The 16,118-nt window shown below is 44.9% G+C and overlaps 2 protein-coding genes and 2 pseudogenes across 4 annotated transcripts in view; 2 read left to right on the forward strand and 2 right to left on the reverse strand.

Moving 5' to 3' along the window:
- The window catches only part of SEMA4D (semaphorin 4D), a 121,859-nt gene extending 114,123 nt beyond the window's left edge, over positions 1–7,736 (forward strand). The window contains exon 20 of the mRNA XM_054588058.1: positions 7,093–7,736. Within this exon, the coding sequence (XP_054444033.1) occupies positions 7,093–7,113 (21 nt within the window). The 3' untranslated portion in view covers positions 7,114–7,736. The remainder of the gene's footprint in view (positions 1–7,092) is intronic.
- LOC129082245 (tyrosyl-DNA phosphodiesterase 1-like) lies at positions 1,289–2,029 on the reverse strand (annotated as a pseudogene).
- LOC129082246 (tyrosyl-DNA phosphodiesterase 1-like) lies at positions 2,119–3,502 on the forward strand (annotated as a pseudogene).
- The window catches only part of SECISBP2 (SECIS binding protein 2), a 40,975-nt gene continuing 31,228 nt past the window's right edge, over positions 6,372–16,118 (reverse strand). For all 3 annotated transcript variants that reach the window (XM_054588064.1, XM_054588063.1, XM_054588062.1), the window contains exons 15-17: positions 8,164–8,318; positions 7,652–7,844; positions 6,372–7,184 (exon numbers count right to left, since the gene is read on the reverse strand). In XM_054588064.1, the coding sequence (XP_054444039.1) occupies positions 7,081–7,184; positions 7,652–7,844; positions 8,164–8,318 (452 nt within the window). In that variant the 3' untranslated portion in view covers positions 6,372–7,080. The remainder of the gene's footprint in view (positions 7,185–7,651; positions 7,845–8,163; positions 8,319–16,118) is intronic.

A 16,118-nucleotide genomic window follows, 5' to 3' on the forward strand; every position in this document is an offset into this window, starting at 1 on the left:
TTTGATTATTAGCTTCATCCCTTCCACTGTTAGTTCCCTGTAAATTTTTATTTCACTTAGTGTAGTCTTCATTTCTGCCTGGGTCTTTTTTATACAGTTGAAGTACCCAATGAGTTCCTTGACCATCCAAATAACCAGTGTTTTGAACTCTGCATCTGATAGATTGATCATCTCCATTTTGTTTAATTCTTTTTCTGGAGTTTTTTTTTTCCTGTTCTTTCATTTGAGCCATATTTCTTTTGTCTCATTTTGGCGTCCTCCCTGTGTTTGTTTCTGTGTATTAGGTAGAGCTGCTATGACTCCCTGTCTTAGTAGGGTGGTCTGTTATAGAAAAGCACACCAATAAGTTGGGTGGGGTGGAACCTTATGTAATCACCAGGATGGGGCCATCTGTGTTGCCTTTCTGTGGCTCTGTGTGAGGAAGGTCTCAAGAGGAGACAATGCTACTGTCTTGCCTCTGCAGTTTTGTCCAGGAGGAAGACATCTCCTGGCACTCACCCTGATGCCAGTTACTTCCATTTCTCCCCGTATGCCACTGGTACTGTTCTAGTTGTTGCCCTGGCGCTGAAGCCCAGAGTGAGTCTGTGTAAACCCTAAGTCCACTGCAGGCCCTTTAGGAGGAGATTCCTGAGAATCCCTCAGTTTCTTCTGCTGCCACAACCCCCATTGGTTTTTACAGCCAGAAGTTATGGGGACTTATTTTCTTGGCACTGGAACCCTGGGATGGGTGGTCTGGTGTGAGGCTGGGATCCCTTACTCCTGAGGTATCCCTCCTGATTTTTATCCACCATACATGGATGTGCCCCCGCAACCCCGTTCTGTGTCTCTGCCCCTCCTAACCATCTGGATGAATGTGGCTTAATTCCTTGGTAATTGTATTTCCATACAGTTTGATTTTCTGACGATTCTGGGTATTGTTTTGTGATCTCATAATTTTTGCTGTGGTTGTGGGAGGAGGCAAGCCATGTTTACACCTCCATCTTGACTGGGAAATCTTAGTTTCTAGTACCATTATTCAATAAATGGAATGAAGATTCCTTGTAAAAATGGCTGATTCCAAGACGGGGATAGGAAATACATAAGATAACATGGAGCACCTTCTAATGTCCGAAAGTAATGTGTTCCTGCCACCACATCCTTAACCGCTACAGCTACTATAGCTCTTCATATAGATTTTCAATCTCTTTCCCTCCTCTCTTCTCTTCCGGGACTCCTATTATGTGAATGTTGGTACACCTAACATTGTCTCAGAGTTCCCTTAAACAATCCTCATTTTAAAAATTATTTTTCATAAGGCTTTTCCCTCAGCGTGTAAATGAGCCTTAGCTTCTCGCTTATCTCCATGCACAAGCAGGATTGGTTTCTTCCTGAACTCCAGTGGATACTGTTTTATGAGCCAGTCCATGTCAAAGCAGTAGTTAAACTGTGCTGAAGATACAAGTGTCCCAAACAGAAGATAAAATATCCTTGATATGCAAGACTCCAGAATTGTACTTTGGCTTAATTCTTGAGACTCTAGTGAGGTAAAATTGAAAGGTGTTCCCTTTATCCAGATGTCCTGGCCTTCCCCTGACGTTTCATACTCGCCTCGTCCTCCATGAGTGCACAGCAGGCGGGAGGGGCCTGATTACCAGTGCATGGGGTACCACCACCTTTGGGAGAGGAAGCACCTTTCTCCTCTTTGACAGCCACTTTCTGCTGCATCTCTGGTGGCAGCTTATCATCGTCACTGCTGGAGAGACACCAACCCAGCTCTTCCTGGGAGCTGCTCTTCTGCCCCTTGGGAGGTGAAACTTCTGAAGCTGCATCTGTGTCACTGAATCTCACAGGTGATACCTTCCTCCTGTGGGCGGCTTTCCAGGCCTTGGAAGAACTGTATTTGGGCTCATATGCTGCTCGCTGCCCAGCATGGGGAAGAGAGGTGGATGGATTGTCCAGTTTGGGCTTTTCCTCCTCACTTTCATCACTACTGGATATCATCCACCTCCCATAATCACCTTCCTGAAACATACTTCTTCTAGTGTCTACAAGATGCTCCGCTTCCAGCCCCACCAAGACCTCATGACTTCGCTGGATTTAAGCGGCCTGCGCACTGCAACCAGGTCAGAAGAAACATGAGTACAGGCCCAGCTCCCACAGCAGCCAGAGGCTCCCGAGCCTGCAGCCACTCGGGATCTCACCTCTCCACGGCAGAGAGAAAACATTTCTCTCTGCCAGGCAAAGTTGGATACTGCATCTGGAACACACCACACAAAAATGATCCTGCTGTATGAAGAAGGCCTCTGGGTTGTCATGCACACCTCCAACCTCATCCACACTGACTGACACCAGAAAACACAAGGAATGGCTGAGCCCTTTGTACCCATGAATTGCCCACAGAGCCCTGGAGAATCGACTACACACTTTAAAGCTGATCTTAGCAGCTACTTGATGGTTTATAATGCGCCCTCTCTCAAGGAGTGGATAGACATCATCCATGACCATGATTTCTCTGAAACCAGTATTTACCTCATTGGATCAACCCCAGGATGCTTTCAAGGAAGTCAAAAAGATAACTGGGGACAATTTAGGCTTAGGAAGCTTCTGAGAGAGCACGCATCGTGCACGCCCAATGTGGAGTTCTGGCCAGTAGTAGGTCAGTTTTCCAGCATTGGCTCCATCGGGGCTGAGAATCCAAATGGCTGTGTTCTGAGTTTAGAGAGATCAAACGGAGCTGAATGACACTCCCTGGGGAAGGAAAGCAGGACCCTGGGGGAAAATGTCGTTCTGCTCCATTTGATCTATTCTTCTGTGGAAAATGTGCAGACCAGCTTAGAAGGGTATCCAGCTGGGGGAATCTCTTCTCTACAGCATCCAGACAGTGGAGAAACAGAATTGGCTTCATTCCTATTTCCACAAGTGGTCAGCTGTTGGGCTGCAGCAATGCCATGCCACACACTAAGACATACATGAGACCCTTTCTGGACTTCAGATTGCTTGATTCCTTGTCACAAGCATGAATCTGTCCAAGGCTGCCTGGGAAGCATTAGAGAAAAACGGCGCCCAGCTGATGATCCATTCCTACAAGCTCGGGGTCCTTTTCCTCCCATCAGCATTCGGCCTGGATAGCTTCCTACTGAAACAGAAATTCTTCTTGGTCAGTCAGGAGCCAGCAGCGGCCTTCCCTGTGCCGTAAGACCTACCTCCAGAGCTGTATGGAAGCAGAAATTGGCTGTGCATTTGGAACATTCCTTATACCAAAGGACCAGATACACACGGGAATATGTGGGTCCCGTCCTGAGAGGGCTGAAGCTCTGTGAAACTTGAGTGTAAGACACCGAGCCCCAAGCATCAACATTTCTTGTTCGTTCTGGGTGTTCATGTCCCTTCAAGCTTCCTCTGCACCCCCAGGACACTCTTTGCAAAGGTCACTCTTTTGAACATGGACATTAGTTATAGTTTTAGTGGTCATAATTAACATTTCTCACTAAGGAGAAGTTATATTTTAATTCCTTTTTCTATGCCGTGCTTTGGAATGAGAGCTAATAGACATCACACTGTGAAAAGAATACATTAAAAAAATTAAAAAATAAAAATTTTTCTCTTTTTACTGTTGCAATTAGGTATTTTCTACTACCTTGTCTTCCAGACCATTGAGTCAATTCTCTGCTTCATCTCATCTGCTGTTCATTCCTACTACTGTATTCTTCATTTGTTACTGTATCTTCAATTCTGACTGGTTCTTTCTTTTCTCTCGTTTTCTCTTTGTGTATGTTCTCACTGAATTCATCTATTCTCCCACAGTTCAAGGAGCATTCTCATAACCAGTGTTTTGAGTTCTATATGGTAGACTGTCTATCTGTATTTCATTTAGTATTTTTTCCTGGAGTTCCCCCTCCCCCTTTGGGACACGTTTCTTTGTCTCCTCATTTTGGCCAATTCACTATGTTTGTTTCTATATATTAGGTACATCTGCTACATCTCCCAGTCCTGACAGAGTGGCCTTATGTAGGTGTCCTGTAGGGCTCAGTAGCAGTCAGTCTTCCTGGTGCTCCAGGGTTGTCCCCTGTGTAGGTTGTGTTGGGTCTCAATTGCTGCTGGCACACCAATGTGTGGGGCTGACTATCAGGCTGGGTGGTTGTGAGGGCTGGCTATAACTACCAGCTGTTATGTGGGGGTTGTCCACATGAAGTAGGCTCTGATGCCAGCTGAGGTTGCCTTTTAGATGTATCAGTTGTGGAACTGGTACCATCTAGTGCCTCTTGGGAGGAGCTCTGGTGCAGGCGAAAGTCAGCCACCATTAATGCCAGGTTTGGAGGTACTTGGAAGAGGCTACGTTGAGAATCAAGGCCAGGTGCCACTTATGCCAGGCTTGGGACCCTTTGGTGAGCACTATGATGTGAGATAAAGCCAGCTTCCACTTGTGCCAGGCTTGTGGGTGCTTAATCGGAGATATGTTACAGGCCAAGACTGGCCACCATTTATGCCAGGCTTGGGGCCAGCTGTTGGAAGTTACAGTGCAAGGTGAAACTGGTCACTTGTGCTGGGCTTGGGGCCATTTGTCAGAAGCTACACTGCACACTGAGGTCTGCCACTGCTTGTCCAGGGACTGTGGACCTTTGAGAGTGTCTGCAGTGCAAGTCTAGGTAGGGCAGCTACAACATGTGTGGGATTTGTAGACATTTGAGAAAATCTGCAGCACAAGACTAGAGCATTCCTGTGAGGTTTTCAGATTTGGGGGAAAGTCCACAGCACAAGCTGAGGTGAGCTGCTTTTGTGGAGTAGCCACTAGAAGAGGCTTGGGCCAGGCAAGCAGACTGGATGGAACAAGGGTCTCAAGGAATCACGACCAGTGAGGGGTGAATGGTGTTAGCCAGATTAATGGAGAAACAGATTTGGTGTCCACCTTAGCTGGGCCAGCTGGGAGAGCTCAACAAGGAACAGTGGGTGCCTACCAGCACCTGTCTTTGGAGAAACATGCCCAGTCCCTACCCCTCCAGCCACTGTCCTGAAGTATGGCAATTTAGTTCCTCTCCTTATATCCCAGGCACTGTTCAAGCTGCTGCCCCTGTGCTAGTGCTTAGAGGAAGTGAGTCTGTGAGCAAATGATTCTGTGTATGGCCCCTTTAAGACCAGCACTTCATTCTCTAGCAGTTCTTTTTCTTGGACAGAATCCCTGATGGTTTTCATAGTTAGATGTTATAGGGACTTCTCTTCCTAGCTCTGGTAATCTAGGCTGGGACACCTGATGTGAGGATGGGACCCCTTGCTTCTCAGTGGGGGACCTCTGCAGTAGAGACATCCCTCCTGTTTCTTAATCGCCACACTGTTCATGGGACACCACCACCGCCCTCCGACCCACCCCCGGCCACATCTCCACCTCTATAACCAGCTTTGATGTGGCTTCCTCTTTATATCCTTTGTCATAGAACTAGCTGTATCCTTTGTACAGCTAGTCTTCAGGTGGTTGTCAATGGTGATAGTTCCATAATTTAGTTGTAATTGGAGGCAGTGATTTCAGGTTACCTACTATGCCATCTTAACCAGAAGCCTATTTCTTAATGGTTTTTTGATTTATCAGTTTTACAGTTCTAGGCTGCTTAGTGCAGCTGAAAAGCTATTTCATTTTCTCCCTATAAATTAATTTTGGAAACTTTATTCTAAAATAATCTCCTGTTTTCAAACCTACTACAGTTGACTTCTACCTGTTGATATAAGGAGGGCAGGAAAGACCTTCCTGATGCTGCTCCTTCTGGCAGCCCAGTGACAGAAGCTCATGGACAGGACTTGAAAGTTAGGAGCTGGTCAACCAGATCCTGTGTCCCCATCTCAACAGCTCAGAATGTGTTCAGAGAAGCAGGGTACATACTGGAAGTAACAAGTGTCAAAGAAGATAGGAGAGGGAGGTGCGTCATACACACAACCTCTGGTCACACTGTTGGCCCTGTCCACACAGTGTGCCATTTATGTCTCATTATTCCACTTTTATTGGCTCATGACAGTCTGCTTACCTCTGAGAGATACAGTATTTGGCATGACTGAATTCAACTAACAGTATTTTCAAAGCCAACACCGATACACAGTCTGCCTGACCAGCACAAACCAGTGAAACTCCAATCCTGCCACATCCTCTGTGACAAACATGCAAGCAGGTAGACTGAGGCAGGGTCTGGTGACGTCAGGTCTCTGAGGGTGTGGGACCTCAGCAATTGCTCTTCCAGCCCCAGGAGGTCTGGGAATAGCAAACCTCTCCCTGTTCAGTTCCCTTCCATTCAAAGGCCAAAAGGCACAGTTCAAGACAAAGGAAGGACTAGGTATAAGAAAGAGACCAAGGATAAACCAAATGACCAGATAACCAGTCTCCAGAGAAATTAAATAATCACTCTTTATTCAAAATAAATAAGCCCTCTTACTTACAGGGAAATAGGAAAGTAAACTTCTTGCCTCCTGGCTTCAGAGACAGAAACCACATTCAGAATATGTTCATTTACAAAAAGGTTTGTAGATTATCAAAACTGAAATTCAGGAACTTCAATATACATTGTTTCTTTGAAAAATAAAGACTAAAAGAAATAATTCATGTCAAAGGTCACAGGTTGGAAAACTGACTTTCCTTTTGAGGATCATTTTAGCAAACCCTCCAAGTATTCCCAATCTTCCTGCTGAAAGGCCATGTCCTGAGAAGGGGCCCTCCCTCTCTCTTGCTCTAATGCTGGCTCCCCACAAGGCTGGGCTGAGTTGCCACAACTAACAGGACATCAGCCACATTGTTTCCATGTCCACAAACTAAACTGGCTCAGCACTTCTGCAATGGACAGGATGTTTCCTCGGCAGCAGAAGGCTTGGAGTACCACGTTTTCCAGTGTTTTCCAGATTCACAGTGTGTTCAGAGGGCTTTCAGGAAAGGTTCAGTCAGTATGCCCCAGTGCTCATTCATGGGAATTGCACTCTGAAGGCCAAAAGCCTGCTTCCTGTACCCTCCATGCTGCTAATTTCCCAATTAAACACATTACAAATACATTAGATCAATGAAGAACTAAGGACCACAAAGTTGTTCAAAACTCCTTACCCCAAATAAACAAACACACAAAAGAACTCTTCTTATAAATTCAGGTTCATCATCTGAGAGGTTGAAGCCTCCAGCGATTCTTCTAGCTCCAGGGCACACTGACTATATGCTTCCAGATGTTTTCTCCAGACTTCAACTGGAAACGAGAAAGCGGCACAACTAGTGAATAGGCAGGGGCACTCAAGACAGTCTCTAGTGGAGAGCGCACTGTTTAGTGGCTCAGTCTCCTCGGTGGGGCCTGGCTTAGGTTGAATCTGCCATCTCCAATGCACCCCCAAACCCTAGTCATGAGCAGCATCAATCACACCTCAGCACTCGCTGACCTTAACAACCTCCTGCCATGGATAAAGCTGTCCTTGCAGCCACACTGTCTGGAGGCCATCTGACCAGAGGGTCTGTCTGAGACATTCATTGACAAGTCCTTGCAAACCCCTGGGTCTGAGAACACCTCTCAGGCAATGGACAGGACTGAACCAGGCCTTCTGCAGCTAGTGCTATTGCAGAGTGGCTGTGCTGCTCTCCCAGGTACCTGGACTTTTTAATCAAGATCCATGAAGACTTGAAGGGAACTCTGCCCAGACGCAGGCCCTCCCCAGCACTCACTGTAGTATGGCTCCTCTGTCTTGGGAGAAGCCAGAGGGCTGTCTTCTGCTGAGCAGCTGGTGCCTTGCACAGGCAGGTTGGCTGGAGCCTGGGACCCAGGCTCTTCTGCTAGCTCCCCACGCATGTTCTCCAGCATGGTCTTATACGCCTCCCGCGCTGCCATCGTCAGCTCAACCATCTTGTGGAACTGGTCCTTGGAAAGAAGAGAGTGCACAGGTAATGTCCCCTGACCACAAAAGACATGACTCACCTGCAAACCACAATGGCACCCTCCACAGAGAAGGCTGAAAACTGCCTAAGGTGCCACCCCAAAGAACAGGGTGCCTGAGGCACCTCTGTGGCAGCAGTAAGCCCAGAGCTAATCTTGGAATCATACTTCCTTCTATGCTATTAAGGAAACAAAGGCCACTGAGGCTGGGTGGCTCTGTTGGGCTCTGTCTGTGGACCACACCAGCTCTCCTGCCTCCCTCCCATTAGCAGTGCTTACAGGCTGGAGCCTCCTTCTCACTCACCTGGGCCCCATCATAGCTGAAGATCCCCACCACGCTGACAGGAACAGCTTTGTTCAAACTGCGCCCCAGAGCTTTGCGGTTGAGAGCAAACACAAAGGGAATGTTCTGTTCACAGGCGTAATTGATAATGGTGTGCAGGGTGTCATCCAACCCACCTGTCCAAGGGCAAGGAAACATGGTAAGGATACTGGTTGCAATGGCTTTTACTACACACAATACCACTCTCCAGATTATCTTCTTTATTCCAGTCAGTGACCTGTGCCAGACATCACCAGGAGAAAGCAGGTCATTGTAGTACAAGTACATTATTCTTCTCAGCCATGTGTAAGAATCACTCTCCAAAGGCCATTCCTTAGTGTAATGAAATATGTCGATGTAGAGTTACCAGCTGTCATTGCACCTAATGAAATCTTAGGAATACTTACTAAACACTCACTAATTGCCAGGCCACTGTTCTAATTGCCTCCTATATTAGTTCCTGTATCCTCACAAAACACCCTTCTTACAGATGGCAATCTGGAGCAAAGAGATCACGTGGCACCTAGCCCACATCACCAGCGCCTTCATCATGACCACACACTGGCCTTCCATCCACTGCCTGTTCCTGCCCCCCAGAGAGGCACCAGCCAGACCTGGTGCACAGGACAGCAGGGAGAGGCAGCCTGAGTTTAAGAAAGAGGGTGGAGAGAGAATCAAGATGTTGGAGGAGTGAGTGGAAGTCACACTGACCTCTCCTAGGACCAATCTGGAATTACAACTAAATCATGGAGAAATCACCTGGAACAAACAACTGAACAACAGCAAGAGAGAAGCCTTATAACCTCAGACAGACAAAAATCAGCTTTAGCACAACCTAACTGGTAAGAAGTGTGGTAGAGACTCGAGAAGGCAGGCAGGACACCCACAGGCAACAGCACCAGAGGGATACTGAAACAGTCAGTTGTATCCCCCTGAGAAGAGCAAGGTCTAAACCATAAGCAGGGATCTCCAGCCTATAGCACCAGAGCCTGAAATGTACACAGGTAACAACCAGCAGTAAAAAGTGGCAGGGTTGCTCTTTCCCAGAGACAGGTGGCTGGAGATGCAAAGAGACTTTTAAAGGGCCAACACATACATTTCTATTTGCGGCCACTTACCCTGGTCTCAGGCAAAGGCAGGGGCAGAGTGAGCTAGAGACGCCTGAGGAGAGACTGGGGAAGGAGGCTTTGGGGAGAGAACTGAGAGTGTGGTTGGCGCGATCCCAGTGCTGACTCATCCCCCATACTGTAGGAGCCATCTTGCTCAGGCAGACCATTTCCCAGAGCAGCAAAGTACAAGAGGAAAAAAGCCCTGCCCCCAGGAGAGACTCTGCCCTGGCCTGGTGGTGCTAAAGCCTGACTGCTGAGTACCTAGTGGCAGCCACAGATTGTAGATCCCTGGCTAAAAGGTGTGTAGAATGGTCTAGAGACATTTGAGCAGAGACTGGAGATGGAAGTTTGGGGGCGAGAACAGAGGGCATGGCTGGTGGGATCCTGGTGCTGACTCCTCCCCCATATGGCAGCAGCCATCTGGCTCAGGCAGACCACTCCCCTGAATAGCAGAAGCATGAGAGGACCCAGTAACCCTGTCCCCAGGAGGGACTCTGCCCTACTCTGTGATGTCTCAGCCAGCCTGCTGAATGCAGAGTGACTTGATTAACAGCTGAAGGAGACAACCACAAACAGTAGATTCCTAGAAGTATGGAACAGACTGCCTAAGGGTAGACAGGGTCAACATCTGACATCATCAGAGGCAGATCCAGAAAGAAAAAAAAACAGTGGTCTCCTACCATAGAAGTTCACACCACAAAGTCAGGAAATCGAGGCAGATCAATTTAAGAAGCAAAAGCAAAAAAGAAGAGTCCCACAAATAACAGGAGGACAAAGAACCCCCCCCCCAAGTTGAAGGGAAAGGAAGAATCCCCAGAAAGAGAACTAAAGGAAATAGAGGCAAGTCAACTATCAGATATTGAGTTCAAAACAATGGTTCTGAGGAAGCTCAAGGAGCCCACTGAGCTCAGAGAGAATTACCAAAAACTACAGGGAAACTATGAGGAACTTACTGCAAACTATATCAGCATAGAAAAGGACATAGAAACTATCAATAAGAGACAAGAGGAAATGAAGAATATAATTTCTTAATTGAATAACACAGTAGAAGGAATCAAAAGAAGGCTAGATGAAGCAGAGGTTTGAATCAGTGAGCTGGAGGATAAGTTAGGGAAAAAAGCTCCTAGAAAGAGCAAGAAAATGAAAAACGACTCAGGAGGAATGAAGAGGCGTTTAGGGAAATGCAGGACAACATGAAACGTGATAATATAAATATAATAGGGATACCAGAAGGAGAAGAGGATGAGGAAGGGATAGAGAACCTGTTTGAAAAAGTGATGATGGAAAACTTCCCTAATTGGAGGAGAGAAAAAGTCACACAAGTCCAGGAAGCACAGAGGGTCCGATTTAAGGGGAACCCAATGAGGCCCACTCTAAGACACATCATAATTAAAATGGCAAATATCAAAAATAAACAGAGAATCCTAAAGCAAGCAAGGGATAAAGAGTTAGTAACATATAAGGAAGTCCTGATACCACTAGCAGCTGACTTCTCAACAGAAATACTACAAGCCAGAAGGGAATGGCAAGAAATACTCCAAGTCATGAAAAGCAAAGACTGCTCTACCCAGCGAGGCTTTCAATTAAAATGGAAGGTGAAAGAAGGAGTTTCTTAGACTAAAGAAGGCTAAAAGAATGCACCTCCACCCAACCAGCACTGCAAGATATGCTAAAGGGATTGCTTTAAGAAGATGAAGAAAAAGAGTCTATGAATACCCAGTTCCTTTCACAGTCACCAATACTTGATATTACTAATATTTTTAATACTCATTCATTTGTGACAATGATGTGTTACTGTTAGTGTAACTTTATTATTTGTTGAAACTAAACCTGTTTTTGTATATTCCTTGCCTATTTCTATTAGTTTTAAAAAAGCTTTAAATGACATTTTGGTATTCTTCATCCATTTTTTGATTAAATCTTTGTAGAATTTTTTCCCTAAGGAAAAAAAAAACAAAACTATTAACCTTTTTTTTGGATATGTTGCAAATACTTTCCTATTCTACTACTCTTCCTTTAACTTTTTTATATGTATATTACAATATGGCCTTAAATGTTTAATATAGTCATATTATCTATATTTTACTTTATAGCTTCTGGTTTGAATATTTTACTTCGGGGTAAGAAAAATATTATTTGTATTTTCTCCTATAACAACTTAGATTTTACATACTGACTTTTAACGCACGTGAATATTTTTTGTATAATGTGTGAAATAGGGCTCTATATTTATTTTATTTCAAATAACAGAGGTCCATGCACCTTATTTGTTGAATAAGCCTTATTTTCCCCATTGATTTGGAATATCAATTTAATCATATAGTACATTGTTAGACAGATACATACATTTTTTTCTAGAATGCTCATTTTATTTCATTGATTATTTGACTGTTTCTGTGCTGGTGTTGTGTTGTTTTAATTGAGACTATAATGCATTTACATTTTTTAATATTTTATAATGGATTTTGATATTTAAAAAAATGAATAAATAAAATCAATCTGCATTTTAAAAAAAAAAGAGAGTGAAGGAACTCTGTGTACAGAGATATGCCTGCCAAACCAGAGAGCCAGCCACACCAAAAGATTATCACCAAAAAGAACATTACATACGGAGTCTATGCACAAATAATGCAGACACCACTCGTTGGCACACATATGCAGCCAGCTAGAATGCATAATGAAGAATGACTTCACTCATGAGCAATCACAAGATTACAACAGGCAGGAATCAATTTATCAGGACACGAGAGATTTACAAAGCAACTTCAACATGCTATTAAAACACAACAAAAAATTAAAACAAACAAAAGTCATCTCTGCTCTTGGACAGGATGATCCAAAATGACGTGTTGACTCTACATTAGCCTAAAACTTTGAAACACCATGACTTTACTACAAATAGATTTTTTTAAAAATATGAAAAAATACACAAGTAAAAATAGCATTTCAAAAAAGGAAAATATCAGGCTTTCATCATCAGGCATTAAAAGTGTGCTGTAGCCCTGACTGGTGCGGCTCAGTGGGCTGGACATCGTTATGCAAACCAAAAGGTCACTGGTTCAATTCCCAATCTGGGCACATGCCTGGGTTGCAGGCCAGGTCCCCGTTTGTGGGTATACGAGAGGCAACTAATCAGTATTGCACATCAATGTTTCTCTCCCTCTCTTCTCCTCTCTCTAAAAATAAATAAAATCCTTTTTTTAAAAAAGTATACTATACAGCTTCAAGAACATAAATAAAGGAATGCAGGGTGACAGGACAGAGGGTCTAGAAATGGCCCGAATATGCAAATCTTGAGCATGTGAGGAAGAGCATTTTGAAGCAGAGGAGAAGGGACAACTGGGTCAGCCTCTGCAAAGATCCATCTTAGATTGAATATATGCTACGTAAACAAACATGAAAACATGGAGAACAGGGGAAAAAATCAGAATTAAGAAAATTTTAATCCCCTAGAAGTCCTTTTAAGGACTGACATAAAACCTAAATGTGATAAAAACATAGGAATAAAAAATACCGATATACAGATCTACTCCCTGCATGGTCAAGAAAAGGTGGAAAGAAAACAGGCTACTGACAAACCAGAAAAACATTTACCACACTTACCAAAAGGGCAAACTTCCTGAGTATAAAAAAGGTAATATCTATATAAAAAAGATCAATATCCTAAAAGACAAATAGACAAAGAATATGAACAAACAGCTCACAGAAAATACTACGCTCTTTAACAAGTGAAAAGATGCTCAACCTCCCTCTCAAGTCAGGAGGGCAAGGAGAAGGCACACAGCCTATGGGGGCCATGCACACACTCTTCCATTCTCAATATGGAACCTAGAGATGTTCACACAAATAAACCACAGTATACAAGTCACTGACAGGTGTGAAGTCTAAAAAACTGATGTGCTCATCACATGGGACTGTGCAGCCTTTCAAGAGCAACACAGTCTGTATATACCAGTGTAAGAGAAGGATCGGAGAGACTGAAGCTATAAAACAAGGTACAGATGAGTCTAGGGGGCCAGATCTCTCTCCCTCCTGCCCCCCGCCCCCGCCCAGTGTTCATGGACACACATGGGCTATCAATAATACATAAAAATCTGGCAACAATGGCTGCCTTCGAGCAACTGGAGGAATTTGAGGGGTTCACCCCTTAAAAGAAAGTAATAAAACAAGGATCCCACCTCTTGCATGGTGAGCTGTTTTAACCTACTATATAGAAGGACCACAGCATGTGTCACAGGCTCCTTCCCTGCACACAGAGACCTACTCCCATAGGGCACACAACATCTGCATGAAAAGATTCCCCAATACCTCATACCCCTGGGAACTAATTACATATTACTGAATTTTCTTTCAAGAAGGAACTTCTCTAGTGCATATCCCTCCATTCTGTGCAAACTGTAAACTCAATTCTGTAGACGTATGTCTGGGCATTAATTTTTAAGCCCCAAATCCTTTAATTTGTCTACCCCTACTCCAGATCTACCAGAAGAACATGAGGAAACAACCTCTGGGGACATAAATACAAAAAAAACCCCACACCAATTCTGGGCAGGCTGGGAAAAGGGGAGGTGGGCAGAGGTGGTGTGACAGGTATGATATAATGACAAGTTATCACCAGAGACTGCCTGAGTCCTCTAAACAGTAGCTGAGTCTTCTCTCCCTCCAAGGTCTCTCTGCCTCATGTCCAGGTCAGCCCTCGGCTGATCACAAATGCAACTTCAGCAGTGGGCAGAAAAGATCAACCCAGCCAAATGACTGCTGTTGTCCCTAGAAAGACCGGCTTGTGCGGTTGGACCTTGGCTGGCAAAAAAAAAAATTGGGTTTAGAGAGGGCTCTCTATTTGGTCAGAATGGCTACTATGCTTATGCTACTTGTGGGAACTCTTGAAATTTATGCTGAGGCCGACTTCCTTCTGAGATTCTAGGAGTTGGTATGTGTTGGGCAGTGGATGTCCATGTGACCAGACCCCCCAGTAAGTACCTTGGGTGCTGAGTTTCTACCAAAATTCTCTGAACACAACATTTCACAGGTGTTGTCACAGTGTGTGCCCTGCATGACTACCCCAGAAGACTTTGTGTGCCTGGTTCCCCTGGCTTCTATCCAAAGGCCTGTCCCTTGTCTCACTGCGCTGTCTCCTTCCACTGAGATAAATCATAGCCGTAAGGACAGTTATAAGCCCTCAGTTCTTAGAACTCCCAGTCCTGGGAGTGCTCCTGGCACATAACTGAACCAAGGTGGACGTGGGGACCCTGAAACAGCAGCCAAGTCAATGGTTTTACTCGACCGACCTCCTAACCAAAGTTATTAGTGAGAGCTGAAAGCATCTCTAAGTGACTGCTCTCAAAGTTCCACAATGAGACAGCATAAAACAGGCAAAATGCTCAAACGTATGAACAATTTCCACTGAGTTTAAGTTCAGAATTAGATAAAAGCCACTCTGAGCAAATGCAGTACTCTGACATAATCCACGGCTATAATATGGAATTTTACCTTTAAAATGACTGTAAGCCACTAGTATCTTTTCCAACAGGAAACATTTATAAGAGGCATAAACAAGTTCCTGATGCCTCCAAGCAGAAAATATAGGAACTGATAATGTGTTTTAAACGCGTAACAAATCCTCAAGATACCCATCAGTAAAAACTTAGCTCAGTTCTCTGGCACAGAGGACTGTTGACTAAACACATACATACTCATGTTTTTGTTTGTTTTTCAAAGATGTAAATGCACAGAAGGATGAGAGATCATTCTTCAGCCCCAGCTGTCCTATTCCAGCAGGGTGGACTGGATCCTGCCCCAAGCTAAGATGGGGTGAGACTGCTAGGCTGGCACTGAGCAGGTCTCACTACTATTCTTGGGCCCCTGGGGGCTACAAACTAGGAAAACTCAAGTCTTCAGATGTGACATGGCAACTGAAAAGCTCACATGCAAGGGCAATTCCACTGAACTGAAGTTGTCACAGCTGGACAAAGGAGTGGGCTGGGGAAAGGAGTGTGAATGTCCAGGTACAGATACGGAGGGCCAATATCTGCAATGTGTTCTGCTCCTGACTACCAGCCCTTCTACTGTGAAGCCCAAAGGGGACATATAATGGGCAAGCCAAGGGCCACTAGAGAAAGGTCACATACAGGAGTTCGATGTCGATCCCTCACCAGCATTTCACATCCCACAAAATGGAACCAACATACGGTGTTAGTAAGAAGGCCAAGTGCTCGGGTAAGCCCACGACTTTAATGAGTGAGCACAACAGTTTGTCAAAGACATAACCAGGAAATTTAAAATGGGACAGAAGGCCCTGACCAGTGTAGCTCAGTAGATTGGGCATCTTCCTGCAAAGCAAAGGGTTATCAGTTCAATTCCCTGGTCAGGGCACCTGTCTGGGTAGCGGGTTAGGTTCCCAGGTTGGGAGTGTGCGAGAGGCAACCGATTGATGTTTCCCTCTCTTTCTCTTTCTCTCCCCCTCTCTAAAAATAAGTAAATAAAATCTTTTACAAAAAAAATAATAATAAAATGAAATGTACAGAAGCCCACTGCCCAGCTGCCAGTCACAAAACCTCTGCAGTGTGAGTGACACTGACCGTCACTAGCTCCAGGGCAAACCAATGCCTTGCCCAGAGAAGTGCACAATGGAGTATGTCCTTTTTTGCTGCCAGAGGACTGCAGGGGCTGGCCAGAACCATGTCATGAAGACTACAGGGGCCTAGCTGCCTTGCAGAGTAAGGCATGTGGTGGGCACAAAAACGCTGTAAACAAATTATTCTATTAAAACAAAAGGAAACACTGCCCATCCCTGGCTGCTGACCAGGGTATGGTAAGCCACACACCAGG

The sequence above is a fragment of the Pteronotus mesoamericanus genome, unplaced genomic scaffold, assembly GCF_021234165.1.
Source record: "Pteronotus mesoamericanus isolate MK-2021 breed Mesoamerican mustached bat unplaced genomic scaffold, CSHL_Meso_final scaffold_125, whole genome shotgun sequence".
NCBI classification, from domain to species: Eukaryota; Metazoa; Chordata; class Mammalia; order Chiroptera; family Mormoopidae; genus Pteronotus; species Pteronotus mesoamericanus.